At 36.6% G+C, this 16,440-nt stretch overlaps 1 protein-coding gene across 5 annotated transcripts in view; it reads right to left on the minus strand.

Moving 5' to 3' along the window:
• Window positions 1–2,288: 2,288 nt before the first annotated feature.
• The window catches only part of LOC126830613 (glycine receptor subunit alpha-2), a 54,695-nt gene continuing 40,543 nt past the window's right edge, over window positions 2,289–16,440 (minus strand). For 4 of the 5 annotated variants that reach the window (XM_050561015.2, XM_050561017.2, XM_050561018.2 and 1 more), the window contains exons 3-9: window positions 8,820–8,884; window positions 7,994–8,061; window positions 7,434–7,660; window positions 6,583–6,665; window positions 5,926–6,057; window positions 4,594–4,985; window positions 2,289–4,028 (exon numbers count right to left, since the gene is read on the minus strand). In XM_050561015.2, the coding sequence (XP_050416972.1) occupies window positions 3,861–4,028; window positions 4,594–4,985; window positions 5,926–6,057; window positions 6,583–6,665; window positions 7,434–7,660; window positions 7,994–8,061; window positions 8,820–8,884 (1,135 nt within the window). In that variant the 3' untranslated portion in view covers window positions 2,289–3,860. Of the gene's footprint in view, window positions 4,029–4,593; window positions 4,986–5,925; window positions 6,058–6,582; window positions 6,666–7,433; window positions 7,661–7,993; window positions 8,062–8,819; window positions 8,885–10,803; window positions 11,602–16,440 lie in introns of those variants that run through there. The other variant, XM_050561019.2, reaches the window with a different exon arrangement.

The raw sequence follows: 16,440 nt of genomic DNA on the forward strand, positions 1-16,440 counted from the left end.
ATATTTATACGGCGGTGCTTTGATAGATGGAATTAACAGAAGTTTAGGACAAACCATCGTTGAAATCATTAAAACAACATGATAATAATTGTTAGATTTGTTCACTTGCCACATTCTGGGATAGCGAATCTAGAATGAGTAAAACCATACTCTGCTTGTTACAAGACCGGTATCCCTATGATCATGTGACCGTTTCACGGCAATTTACATCCCGGGGTTGGTAATCATAATAATATGATTAAACAGAATTCCTGGACGCATATAACATTCACGGCCCAATATACGATATAATTGGTCAGTTAAGACGGAGTGTTGCCATTATTAGTATTGGAACATCGAGGTCGTATTTCAAATATGAATTGTTCACGGTATAACTTTAGCTAAACTTTTAACCACGACAAGTAATGGGACAAGGACAGTATTCATATTAATACATATTATTTTTAATAAATACCGTTGATTATAATATGATATATGCTATGTTTAAAATGGCGTTTGACAACAAGATATCTACCATCATAGATAATCGCATTAAACTTGATTAGGTTGTATCATATGGCAGTATTATACGCGACTTTGTAAACCGGGGCACTAGACGAAAACGCAGGCGTGATTATCCAGACGACCGTTGTCCTTTTCACGTACAAGTGTGGGATCGACACCCCTCAATGCCAAACCTCATGATATATTCGTCCACCACACCTACACCCCTATAAAGAGGGAAGACAACAATTAGACAACTGTCAAGTAGACCAATACTCTAGAGCTGAAACTCCAAACATTTTGTGACCAATTTACGGTAATTGTTTCTATGGTCACATGCAATAATATTGAGGGAAATTTTGTCATCAAATTCCAAACAGCAAGGGTATTTTACGTGCACACGAATGGGTCTCTGTTTTCCGTCCCGCCCAAACGACTAAACACCCTTTACTTGAAGGATATTTTCAGGGGTGTTTGAGTAGAGTTATGCCCCCTCAATTGACACTGACAATTGGCCATGGATGAATGTTAATTCTCGTCTCTTAGACCGGATCTAACGATTTCCAAAATATTCGTTGGTTTCGTTGACTTGAAGCTTTCTACCAAAGATGAGTAACATGTTCATCATTGAAAACTTGAGATATACAAACTGGAAGTAGAGGCAACTAAACGTGCAACTTTCTGCCTTACATTTCAACCTAACTAACCTCTTAATTGGGGTGGGAGGATGGAAACGGATAATTGGTAGGAATAATTGGTGACCTTTGTCAAATTAGCAAATCTCTTCATCAATCAATTTACACGGCGTTCTAAGTTACTGCGTAAAAGTTTATTTCCTGATATCCTATTGATACGATGAAATCCCTGGAGTCTCAGATTGAGTAAGACACACTAGCTCGCTAACCAGTATGTCGCGAATAAGTTCCCGCTGTTTTCCCCTGTCAGTGGTACACAGTACAGTGTCTGGTCGTACCGAAATATCGTGCACACTTTGACGTGTGCGTAAGACAACCCATGAAAGTCGGCATTTGAAATAGAAGAAAGACGCAGCCCCGCTGCCCAGGGAAAAAATCCCTCAGAGCACACTAGATGGAGTAAGCCCGTCTCCATTAGCCGAGTCGGTGCCAAAACGTAGGAGGTTAAACAATACCCCAACTTTATGTCAAATTCCAAAACGAAATATTACATCTCGTTGTCCAATAATAGCGCTACAAAATCATGTATGATTTGTTTATACACACTAGCCTAATCAATCGGCGTCGAACTGCAGCCGAATTCATTCGGCCGAATGGTTGGACACACTTGGCGAATTCTCCGCCCAATAAACCAATCGAATGCATCACTTTCTACGTCACTTGATTTAACCTGACAGCGACCGTGTCTTCAAATAATCATGTGACTTCTCTACATCAGCAGTGGTTGGCTAATGAATTCTAAAAATCGGGCGAATCTTTCAGCGAACCGGGCACACTAAGCGAATTTAGAAATTCGGCCGAATGGCACTGGACAATTCCGGCGGTGATTGATTCACCAATGCTTACTATTCACCATAGAGAGATGCGGCACATCATTGGCTACCTTGCTGTGCTGCATGTATGAAATGATTTTTGAACTATAGCACTAACCAGGCAATCCCGTATTCGATCACCATGTTGGCCGAGAATGTTCTTTGTGAAACGTAAAACGGGAAACCCCTTTTCATTCCATTTTAATTGTTGCTGGATTTTCTTCCCGTGGGAGCTTATCAGGAGGTTTGATTGAACACGGAAACGTTATCAAAGAGAACGGACAAGACCGGGTGAGTCTTTTTGTATAAAAAAATTCTTTATTTACAATGTGATAACTACATATTTAACTTGATAATAACTACATTTAACAAAATAAATCACCGAGTGAAAATCTATTTTAAAAAATTAATGAAATGGCACATGCAGTGGATTTTAAATAATCTTTTACAATAAATTCAAAAAGTAAAAATTTCAGTCTTTTGTAAATAGGAAAAACAAAACAAAACAAAGGAACCCTAGGTACAACTTTATACACTGCGCCATGGCTCAATACAATTTACGGCTTAGTGACATCTTGAATTCATGGGCAGGAATCGCGAGGAAAGAAATACGAAGCTGGTTGACCGACATTGTTATCCTTACATCGACGATTTTAGTTAGTCGAAAACACTTCGCCAACTAAGATAATTTTGAGATGTATTTATTACGCAACCATTTTAATACTTAATGTAATTAATACTGTTTATAATCTAGTCCTTCTGTGTATGAAAGACGTAAAACGGATTAGAACAGCAAAATATCAAAACTTACACTAATATTTCAATATGACGGTCATTCTGGGAATAGATCTATACTTAAAGTAGATAGTTCTCTGAGTGCATTTATAAACACCCATTTATGCTTGTTGAACTGCGGTAGTTGAAATAATATAAAATTCATTATCATCTACCTAAACAAACTATTAAAATGCATTTGTCCAAAGCACAAGAAAAGGCAAATATAAATAAAAATCGAAAATTTTATGTGATAGCATAAGCCCTACAGCACTCACTGAGCGCACTGCCACGTTTGATATTCACTATTAAATAGGCGAGTCTTTAAAGGACTCTGGTGTTCTGGCTTCCTTAAATATGGTGGTTCTGCCTGTTCTTAAAAATACAACTGACAAGGGATTTTTCACGTGCACGTCAACGTGGACAAGGGTGGACTTGGGTTTTTGTTCCATTTGTTATATTTCTAGTTGGAATAGTTAATAGGTCGAGGCGTGCATGGGGTTGGGGGTTGGATACATATCTAGTGGCGTGTGTAGAGGTTCTACCCCCTGACAACAGGGAACACGGTCGGAAAAATCCCGAGATACGTGTCAGTCCACGCCGGGATTCGAACCCACCATTCCAGTCCCTTATCGCTCAACTACAATTGAGCTCCATAAGCAAAACAAAATAAATATAAGCGGAAAATGGCGCAGGCAATAGAAAATAATAATATGTACGTAACCACTTTTTCATTTCTGATTTATACTCTTTCTTCAGGTGGCTACAATGTTTTCTTTATCCGGCCCAATCGCTTTTTACAAAATATAAAACAGGAATAATGTTCTTATAACCAAAATAGCTGTTAGTCGTAGAGTCACAATAAGATGACAAATTGTTTTAACAATCGCAATTTAAGTCATAAAACAATATCCGATAGACCACAAGGCAAGCCCCCCCGTTGAACCTGCACAACAACTCGACAAAATAGAAAACTATAACTTGTAGCGGAGAAAGAAAATCCGGAATCCACAAATATACTACAACACCAAGGGTCAGTCTCAAGTTTCATTGAGTTTCTAATTATTCCCCCATCCGACACAAATAAGATGTTATCTTATGTGCCATCCCATAACATATACGTTGTCCAATAGACTATATTAAAACCGATAAAGACACCTGGAAAGGCTATACGGGAGATTTTGTCCATTTGTCGCGCTCGATGTCTGTTCTGGGCTGTCATATTTGATAGTCTTTTGTTTTTGAATTTACCATTCGGCTTCTCCTGTAATAACAAAGACAATTGAAGATTCATTATTTATATAAATATAAAGAGGATTATATATTACTGTCATAGATGGGGTGCACTGTCACACATATGTATGGTTTGATATAGGTGACAGGGGATAACTAAATTAGTTACACGACCAGTCGTTCCATCATGTGCTCCGTCCCAAAACAAATTACAGGGCACCTTATTCAGCTTGTTTTAACATTAAAGGAAATGAAATGGTGTTTAACGTCTAACTATTCTATACAAACCGGGTCAATGAAAAGGAAAGTTTGTCCCGGACAGTGCCGTTTTAACCTACTCGTCACGGATTTCCATCCGACAAGGGTTCTTGTATGTACACGGAACCTCAGAATTACGTACCATACAAAATACTAGATTCTGTTCATTGCCAGATAGCCCCTTCTTGCATCCATGGGATGGGGAAGGGAAAATCTCCAGGAACATCGAACCCGGGAGCTTCTGTTAAGTTGTCTTACTCACTGATCCACAATTGTTACTCTTTTTGTACAAATCAAACCAATAAATAGTATATAATATATGGAAGCCCGATCATTACCTCTAAAATATTCCCAACTTCTTGATCAATGGACACTGAAGAAACTTCCCCTCTGATGGTCTGTCGTCTGCGTTCAACTCTAGACATAACATTTACATAGGCAAACTCCACCAGAGCTGCGAACACAAAGAATAAACACATGGCCATCCACACGTCAATAGCTTTGATGTACGAGACTCGTGGTAAATTAGCACGTGCACCGGAACTCTGTGTTGTCATGGTGAGAACTGTCAACAGTCCTAGTGATATCCTAGCCGGGATAGCATCAATGTCCAACCAAAACGAGACCCAGGATAAGATAACAACCAACACACTAGGTATATACACCTGGGCTATATAATATCCATAATTTCTATTCAAATAAAAGTCAGCACTAAGGCAAGTGTAATTAGCTGAAATATAATAAAATATACTCAATATAATAAAATATACCCAATATAATATAACATACTCAATATAATACTACAAATATAACGATTCGCAGAAGCTTATAATATGGTGCCGTCGCCAGCATATGCCACCAGGACAAATACTATGGACCAGAAACAGAGCAGGACGTCATCGCAGTCATCTTGGAATCGTGACATATCAGAATTCGAAGTATGTCAATCGATGTCTAAAGAAGCGGTATGCCAGGCTTCTTGTCGATCGTAGTTGTTTTCAAAAAAATAAGAACAAGAATAACAAGATGAGTACTGAGTAGGCTTGGGGTCCAGATCCTTGTTCAAGTCGTGGCAAAGATCTCTGTCATATCTATACCTGGTGTTATCTATATAGACATAAAAAAGAAGACAAATTGTCACTCCGCACAAAATAAATCAACGTATAAAATCCATTGAAATTGTAATTTGGACCCAAATGAAAAGATCTAGCATCTAGCCATAAGCCCATTTCTAGTTTTCTGCGTTATTATTAGTTATTGCAACTCCGTTGGTATGTGGTATGGATAGAATGACAGCCTGTTGTACACTATGTCATGTTCATGCATATTGAGAATGACCACCGCATGTAGTGTGTACAATGGTACTTAGACCTTTCTGAACGGGATTAAGTAGATAAGTCTCGATAGCAGTACACATATGAGATTTACGTTTAAGAAACAGTGTGAAATGAAATTAAATGGTGTACAATGTCTTACTTTCCTGTCTCATACAGGCTACTTAAGACGGGCATGTGTCGTACAGGGCTAATGTTATTTCGAATTTCAAATGCCAAGGTTCTATTACGTGTACATCGGGCCTCAGTTATTCGTCCCATCCCAACGATTAGACGCGGTTTCTTGCCAGAAACATTATAGTTCTCTCCATAAAATTTGGTTTCTCCTTTACTTACTATTTACATATGTTTTAGTACAATCAGACCACGTCCACGTGACCAGATCAAACTGAGGAAGAGATACTTCCGGTCTTTTTATAATAGGTTGAGAATTCCACTTAAATATCAGATTACTGGTGGAATAGCCATCTGAAATAAAGGGAGATAATTATAATTGATTATAACGGGCGGAGAGGTGCGTTTAAAATTCTAGTTGCAAGAAATCCAAGTAACAGTGAGTTTTCAAAAAGACTTCATTTCATATTTCTTAATAAAAAGACGTATTTTTCAAAACATTCAAATTCGCACAAATTCTCTAAATGAAACTAAACGGGGCTTAACTAACGTCTTACTTTTCTGCACTAACCGTGTGAATGATCACGTCTACGCAGCGACGTTTCCGCCTTATCGTCTTTTAATTCCAACTGCCGGGGGTTCTTTAATGTGCACGCCAATGTGTACAGGGGACCTCCGTGTTCGTACCACCTGAACTACTAAACGCTATTCATTGTCAAGCGCCAATGCCAAGGGATCGAACCTTATGCTATACTCATCGAGCCACCGTAGGTTCAGGTTACTGATGGGAAATAATTGCTCATAGCTTGGAACTCAAATCGTACATTAATCAGCGACCAGAAACAAATGGATACCCAAAATAAAAGAATGTAAACTTACAACTTTCCATAACAATATGACAATCTTGATCATCAAATGGATATTTATGTAGATCCATATCACAACTTAATGTCATAGATATCCTGAAAACAAAATGGTGGCATAAATACGTCATTACACTTGATACTAACAAAATATTAAGTGCAAAACAAAACCGAAAAGACAAACCTGCGGAAAAGACAAACCTGCGGACAAGACAAACCTGCGGAAAACTACATAAATATTGCAAGAAATAAACAACAAATATCAAAGTGAATGGATCCCGGGGGAGGGGGGGGGGCAGCAGTAAGCGTCAGGTGCGCTGTATCGTCCCGGGCCTGTAATAATACAGGCTTCGTTTTTTAAAAAGTTATAATGTTTGTTTCTATGGTCCCGTTTCTATCCCACAGAGACATATTGTCCAATTAATACAAGGATCCCGCTTCCGGCTTAAAATCACTTCACCATCACTTGACACACCATTTACATACAAACCTTTCCTTCTATTCTACACAAAGATGTCGACACAAATCGCCAACTAAAGGAGAACTGGTTGGAAAGGTTATAAACAGAAGGAACCATATGCGAGCAGGTAATGGGGGGTAAAGACTATAATTAAAAGACATTACACGAGGGCATTTCAATTTGGCCTGTATCCATAACTATATTAATGTCTGATCATAATTGTAGGTTTGGGGCCGCGATTGCTCAGTGAGTAAGACGTTGGCTCGCTGACCTGGAGATCCAGTGTTCGAACACTGTGTTGGCCGAGAAACCCATTTCATTCATTCATTCGAGCGTAGTTAATGTCTAACCATTATTGTGGGTTATTCAACTATATGCAAAATCCATCTGAATACATAAATACTTACCGACAACTATAGTAAAGTGTTCCGTTAGGAAAAATATGCATTAATCTATTTGGAACAGTCACGTGATGAAAAGCTGCAGTTTTCTCGTTGGTAAAGAAGAGATCCGGTACCCAGATTTGCTCCATCAACCGTGCATCTAATTCTAGAGATCTTATGTTGGGTAACTTTGTGTACTGTAATCTGTGATCTGTCCAGGATTGTCGTAGAAACACTGTCAGTGAATAGTCCTGAAAGATACAAATGATCGTGAAAGATACAAATGATTCCTGATCGTGAAAGGAACATAATTCAAAAACCCAATTATGTTTTTTTGTTTAATCAAGATTTATGCGTATATTCTTTTATGTGATTTTAGTTCCATCTGAATATCTATTTGGAATCCGGTGTAGAGTCCCGTTCACACAGGGTTGGGCAATGACTAATTTCAATGATTAGCTCTCGCCGAGGAATCTTCAGCCGCGCTCTACTCTACAGCGAGCGCGTTAGACCACTGGAGTACCCAAACCCCCGATCAGCTGACAAAAAGCGAAGTTTTTCGATAGAAGGTAATAAAATCTCACCATTGTAGCTTCACTGATGGAATCAAAACTAACAATATACAGTTGTACCGTCACATTGGTTGGAATATCTGAAAAAAATAAAAACAAAAATATAGTAAAATTTAAAACATTTTTAAATGATATTTATGTTTTACGTGGTAATGATAATACAATTACCCCGTGATACAAGACACCCCACCGGGTATAAGGGTCGCTTGCTTTCTCTTCTTGGGGACATTTGACTGGAAGTGCTATTTATCTGCCGTTTGAGAACATAACTAGACCACACTTGACAGGCGGATTCGTTTAAACATAAACTGGTTTGGGGCGTTTAGCTCTCAAGCGCTATTTCTCAGCCGTTCATAACCTGCACTTGGTGAAGCTCGCTGGAAACCAGCCTCTCCACGTACACTTTTTTTGTGCGGATATAATACGGGGTATTCTGGACAGATTACACATGTCCGTTTACGTCAAAGTAAAGTCAAAAGCCATACTGTGATAAAGAAGTCAAAGTTTTAAAAAGAGGCGGGGGTGGTGGTGGTGGTGGGGATGGTGGGGGGGGGGGAATAGCACCCGCCTGTTCTGCCTGTCTTTTGTAGTGTAGTTATTACCGTGTTGCCTATTAGCCAGATATCTTTTTTATAGTTATCAACCCACCCGATGGGTCTTATTCAATAAAACTGAAACTGCAACAGTAGGACGTTAACCCCCATTTCATTTTAGAGTGGTCAAGAGCTGAAATTTGTGTTATGATTTTAGTCGTCAGCCAATCAACCATCAACATTCTTAAAGTATTTCTGATTAAGTTTTCATAAATGCGGACAATAGTTAGTACTGACTGACTTACCGTCTTCAAAATTGGGAGGAATATTGGCGTCATAACCTTTCAGAAGACCGCTTATAGTTCTTTCCCTGAAACAAGAATTTTATAATCTAAAAACATAAATAACAAGGGGTGCGTATACCAAATATCCATAAACTTGTCATCTTCAATGAACGTTGTGTGGAAAAATAATGTTTTGTTTTATGACAGAATATGTGGATTCTGCAACTCCTCCATCTTCCACTAGACGTCGAATAAAACAAATGTATTGTCATAACTAATAATGTATGGGTATTAAATTCCACCAAATTGGTTCAATTCCAATTTTAATGGTGTGCACTTGTCACTATTTCCTTCCCCATTGGGTATTTAAACTACTATTTTCAGAAAATAGCAGAATAGAGGTTTGAGAATATATAATAATCTACATACTGATTTTCTAAAGTATTAAATACTGTATCATTTGTCTTAGGGCTAAATTGATTAAATAATACCGAAGAAAATATACTTATAAAGACCACAATTTCATATCTTAACTGAGCAGTCTCTGATTCCACAGGGCGTCCGTTGATGACTTAGCATGTCAAAATATTGAACCGTTTCAGACAAGCCAATTTGTCGGGCCCATTTGTCGCATTCGAGCATTTAACATGGGTTCAGTTACATTAGTGGCTTATAATCCCAAAGATTACTAACTACTATAGCATGTATAAGGGCACCGTTAACTAGTTACATGAGAATAGCGTGAAATTTGTAGATAGTTTGCAAAATACACATGGAAATCGATAGCTTAAATTTCTTCGCACAGCTATCACTCAGCTGGATGTTGGATGTGTTACCAAGGATCCTCGCCAGATAATTAACCAGTTTAATACAACAAAATAGATCTGGGACAGACAACAAACTAAGTGTTACTGTATAAAATCCTTTCCAATATGCAACTTAATTCTCGACTATCAAGTAGTGTTATGACAGCGCTCTTGGCGTGGGTCTAGACTAAACATCGTATATACTATGATGACAATTTTACCCAGAGAGCGGCGCTACGGTCTAGTCTTATTTCAACTTTCAATGGTTCTTTTACGTGTAGACCAATGCCTACAAGAGAACGACTAAACGCCTGTTCCTTGCCAGGTCCCCCGTTTTGTACCACCAACAAGGGCAAACCACCCTGGTAAATCTCGGATCGAACACCGGAGGATCGAATCCCGGATCAAATGGTGAGCGAGCCAGTGCCTTACTCACTGAGCCATCGCAGCTCTCTTAAATGTTTAGTATTTTGCAATTTATTATTGACTAAAGTACCATGTAGACTCATATAATGTATAAAAGTAGACAATCTAATTAAACAGACGAAGGATTTCTATGAGCGAAATGTGTTCAGTGAGGTAATATGTGTATGATATTATGGTTATAAAGCACGGTCGATTAACATTAATATGTGAATCATATCATGGTAACAATAAAAAATACAGTCAATTAAGATAAGGTGAGATTATTGTATGGGAAGATAGAGATTTTAATATTCCAGTCTGAGTTGAGAGTAGATTATAATACACGTTAGTTTTAAATTCATGAATAGAGGAAGAGTTTCAGACTGTTTATCATGAACATTATAATCTAGTTCTTGTAACGGGCTTAACGTACAATTTTTCTGCACAAACCGGGAAAATGAAGATGAGCATACGCCATATATTGTACTATTGACAGTAGCGTTTCCGCCTACTCTTGGTCGAATTAAATCTGCAAACCATCCTGGTCCTTTTTTACGTACACGCCAACGTGTACATAGAACTTTGGGTTTTTTTTCGTCCCATCCGAAGGACTAGACGCTATTCCTTTCACAATTAAAACTGAATAGAAATAAACTAAGGTATACACGTGATTTTATGCTCTTTAGTTGGGTGTTGCTTTCTAAGAAATTGATATCAAAAAGAAAATGTCTTAAGTTTTAATTTATTTCATTCTATCATAAAATATAGTGGATATTTATTAACATTCAACTTACCATGGTGTAGGAATATGTTCTTCCGCTGCTGATATTCTAGTGATAAAACACAATATACCTATCCACAATATATACAATATACTTCTCGCACTTCCACACATTTTCAACATGTCGACATAAAACTATTTAATTGTTACTAATGCACTGAATTGTCAAGACATTCGTCTTCTGAAATACAACCACTTTGAAACAAATCTTTTTTACGTCCAAAACCTATCAAATACAATAGTATATCAATAAATATGCGTTATTTTCCACTCAACATATGTAGGTCTTAAATCGCCTATTAATCTAAGTTGCACCATACCCAAACAAAACCGATAAGTCAAACCTGCGGACAAGACTACATAGACATTGCAATCAGTAAGTATACCTTTTGTTTCCACTTAAACTTTACCGAACTGTCAAGACATTCGATTTCTGAAATAAAACCATTTTATACCCATAACAACGTCATATCAATACAATTATTTCACCAAGGAATTAAACCATCAAAATCACACGCGCACCTAAAAATTATTCCACAAGCCTTAAAAATACGATTTACACATAGGTTAGCAATAATATACTTTATCTAAAAGACGACAAGCAATAAATATAGAGTAGAGATTGGCGGCACCCGAGAATGATAGGCTACAAATACAATCTCTGTGGCCAATACATACAGAGATACACAGAGGTTGGTACAAATACATTCTCCAATAGACCTACAGAATAGAGGTACACAGAAGTCGGTATAAATACATTCTCTATGACCAATACAGAATAGAGAGGTGCATTCTCTATGACCAATACAGAATTATAGACAGTTACATTCTCTATGTCCAATTGTAACAACTCGGTTATGTTTTCAAAATTCCTACTAAATCAAACCCATGGAAATATGTTGACTAGCGACCTATAGTACGCGTTCAATGGCTCAACCACAGCTGCACCAGTACATTAAAAATGAAATAAAAACAGTCTAACACATTAAGCCTATCCATGTTGATGACATAAGTAAAAAGTACTGGCAAACTTGTATGCAGTATTTTGATTAAAATGTATGCACATTAAATAACAATACATAACAGTTACTGGTACACCTATTGTTAATCCTATTTTCCAATAAAATTTACAGAAATTTGTAATAAATATTGTCTTTGTCAATGTTAAAGCACCAGTAATAGTGGTGAGTACAGTTAGAAACAGTCACAGAATCATATGATGAGAGTTTACTTTGTCGTAGGACATGAAACCATGCGAAACATTTTGAAGATCTTGTTAATAGTGCATACGAGCAACTATCCATACACCCCATTGCGCATCGCGAATAGTGCGTAGCGGACGGAGAGAATTATCTATTACTATTAGTACGTAGTAGGCCAATATATTATAAAATATTCTATGGTGTAGATCTCTGACAATCGTCAAGCTAGAACGGCCGGAAGTTAGTAAATCACGAACGAATTGGTATTTCATTCACGTATACGTGGAAAAATAAATTACGCAAAAACAACACGCAATGCATATCTTGAACTACGTGCATATCGCTTGCTAACTCAAACAATGGTTGTCCTAGAAAGTGGGCTGGTGAACAGTCAGAAAAATGTTGTCAGTGCAAAAATATCATGATTTTCTTACTATACATGCAACTACTATCGAATCCAAGAATAACTAACTAATGGAGTCTACAATGAATAATACGAAAATAAGTGACTCAATTAACGCCGGCTCAAATGACAACATGTGTGAACAAACCTATTATATTAAAAATACCATCGATTATTAGTTTATTAACGACATGCCGCAGCCAATACAATGTCCTTTCACATTAATTGCATTTGAATTGGTATAAATTCTCCTTCGTGTGATTATTGAAAAGATCAGTAGGTGCTAAAAATGGTACAACGACCACACAACGCTGCATTCTTTTATGTTTAATAATGACATATCCGATTTGGGTGTAACGATAATAGCGTACTAAATTACCGTATATAATTCTGTTTAATATATAATAAAACTATTCGATTTTGGTAAATTTAATAAATTTTATCTTAAGAACATTATTGAACAAGCGTTAAAGATGCATTATGTAAGAGCTAAATCTACCTATGTATGTTATATAAACATGTTATATAAATTATTATTTAGACATCTATTTACATGTTAAGCACATATTCAACTCTCTAGAACATCGGATGACTGTGGTATATTGAATGGAATAGAACACCCGTGTCATATAATAATTTTGTTTATTATTGTAGCAATGTTACCTGACAAAAGAGGATATTTACGCTAATTCATTCCTAAACGTTAAACACCCATAACCTCGCTTAGAATAAAGTAATTTGAATGACATTAAAATTTATACATTAATCTGTTCATTATCTATTTTTGAACTATTATGGCAAAACAAGCCAGCTAGTTAACAAAATTAAAATAATGCATTTTTAACTATATTTTAATTGTTTATGCTGTGAATTGAAACATTATTCTTTCACGATGAATTTAATAGCTAATGTTAATTATATCCAAGCCATCTGTATTTAATTCAGATTCTTTCATTTGGAATTAATTGATTTAATTATCTATGATAGTGGTCAGGAATAATTATTCTTCCACGGTGAATATGTTAAACTTTGTTTATTATCGTAGCATTGATACTTGGCATTCGAAGATTTTTTACGCTGAATCTTGTCTAAATAATAAAGTAATTTAATTATCTATGATAGTCGTCTGGAATAATTATTCTTCCACAGTGAATATGATAAACCTTTAAAATAAAATAATTATTGAACCTAAAGATACATTACGCGTACTAAAAACATATTCAAAAGTAACCAACAAAAATTTGCTTCAATGTCTGTCAACTTAGCTTCATTGTGGGAGGGTCCATTTTTCAGAATGTATTTATCATTACTTACTGTACATTTACCATACATAATGAAGCCCAAGTTAATTCTTAATTATTTCTGTCAACTTCCTTTTTCGCCGTTTATTTGCAGAGCCTTTTTACGTTGACACATCTCAATGTTCCCAAAACCTCCTAACCATTTGAATAAGATATAACAATCGCTCCCTCACTTAAGCTGGCACACAATAAGCTGGCAGATAACAGTCGGGTTGCCAGTTAGTGATACCCTGACAATTTTGCCCAGTGCTTGCCTCATGAACGTTTTTCGGGTAATCCAAAATTTTTCTAGTAAGATTGGGTGTCTATACTTTCCATATATACCAAATTTGACATACTTTTATTGGAAAGAACCACCCGATAAATACTTTTCCGGGAAAGTATCTTTAATTGTAATTGTCTACGCTACTGATCAACCTTCGATTCGATTTGAAGAAATGATTCATTCGTGGTGTGTTATTAAATTTCAATGATCTTTTCTCTATTTCACATGTTTATTGGTAACTTGGACAATAAAAATCTGTTTCTTCTGGTTTGAAATTAAATTATATTTAGAGTGACCGATATCCTAGTATTGAAGAGATATATTATAGGAAATTAAATGGGTTTAACGTCCTACCTTTGTGCACCAACCGGACTAAGTAGGAACAGAAACACGCCGATGAGAGAAACCTTGCCCTGGCAGCGGTGCTATGGTTAACACTTATTACGATTTCTATCCAAGGATCTTTAACGTGACCTCAGTTTACCATTTCATCCGAATCAATAACAAGGCGAAACCAGGCTGGAAAGTCTAGAGGAGCTCTTGAGAAACACGTACATCAACGGAAGACGATAATTATGGGTAGTACTCAAAGATATAAACAATATAAATATATGAAATAACACGCTGTTAAACGTCTATGCCTTTAAGAAATATGCAATCTAATTGTTAACTCTCTTGGCTAGATTTTAGAATTTTAGCTGTAATCAATCTTCTTACGACAAAACGACATAAAGCCAATATATCAATTATTTACAGAGACAAATTAGTCATTAAAGATATAAAACAATACCAACTTTCTTCATGTAAGTTTCTGTAGATAATCAAATGGGTATTGTATTAAAGAAATCGATATAAATATGGTTCTATAGGGACTGGAACTCTACATAAAACTAGGTTAACGAAACTCGGAATTAATTACAAAACCCAAGGACGTGATTTTGTGGTAATGACAGCTATGAAGTGCTGACAAAAGGGGAAGGCTAAAATTAAGTCATTATTTTCAAATACTGTCACTAAAATCCTCAATGTTAAATCGTAGACATTCGTCTGCCACTAGAGGAAATGAAATGTTAATTGAATTTAAATTCTCCGATACCCAACCCGATTTGATTGTTATAGTTAAGAGAGAGAGAGAGAGAGAGAGGGGAGAACCCATACTCGACACAAACTAGGTCATTTCGGGACTAACACATGGTTCAATTTTATTTCAATAATTCGCTGGCGCGTAGGGGTCTTTAGCAGAGGGAGGAAACCGGAGGACCAGGAGAAAAGCCACGAGGTTGGACAAAAGACCCTACTCCTTGTCACGTACAACCGGGGATTCGAAACCACGCCAGTTGACTCAATGACATCCCTTATGATAAAGCGCACACGTGCTAACCATTCGGCCATTCACCCCCCTTGTTTTAGTTAAGGCATACAAGATCTAAAAATATTAATGCATGCATCAAAATATTGCAACTTAGTTTTTGATAATTAAAAAGAGCAATGACAATAAATATGTATTTAAATCCAATTGACTCAAACAAACTTATAAGAATAATTTGTATTGGATCGGACGCTATTTTCAACATTACAATATCAGACGTTTGCATACAAAGGTCAGCCCAGAAGAACTTTAGGCATTTTCAGGTCAGGTGTAACGTTTGCAGTTCTGGCGCGGGAATAGAAGCCCAATATAGGAATTGGTAGAGTACATTGCAGATGCACTGCCTGGGCAGAATTATCGCCTCCTTAACATTACAAACCTAACACAATTACTTAACATGACCAAAATATTACATCGACAATTAAATTTACATTGCTTCCATTTACCAAAGGACCCATGTGAAGAACAGTGATCAATACAATACTCGTCCATCATGTGGTGCCAATTTTTTGTGAATAGGCCACTTAAAACCGAATGGGTTGAATCGAATAAAATAAAATCCGACATGACTTCAATTGACGTCTTAACGTTTGTAATGTATTACATCTTCGTGGTAATAATCGTGTCGATTTATCTAAATCGTCGTAATGCAGTTTGTGTTCCTCTCTATGAAGAAAACCCGTTGAGAACTCAATTCATCACGTCAAGGCTTCCTTCTGGTAATAGATCATTGAAACACAGAATGGATAAAAATTGGCAACAATAAGAAAGGAAACAATCTCTGTGATGAACCAAGTTAATGTTGGTTAGTCATTCTTTGAATGGCATTTAGTAATTGGAACATAGTCAAATAAAACACTATTTATGGATAACAATTACTTTAGTTTATTTCACTGCGACGTTTCTATGCTTGATAACGACTTGAAGCGTCGCAGTGAAATAAACCATAGTAATTGTTATCCATAAGTAGTGTTTTATTTGTAGTAATTCATCAATGGTTACAGTATCCTAATGACCTACTGACTTAAATGGTACTATCCTTTTGGAGAATTCGATTTTCGGTAAATTAGAGATGGAGTTAGCTCATTAATCAGGAGGCCCTGGGGAGTT

The sequence above is a fragment of the Patella vulgata genome, chromosome 8 (genome assembly GCF_932274485.2).
Source record: "Patella vulgata chromosome 8, xgPatVulg1.2, whole genome shotgun sequence".
NCBI classification, from domain to species: domain Eukaryota; kingdom Metazoa; phylum Mollusca; class Gastropoda; family Patellidae; genus Patella; species Patella vulgata.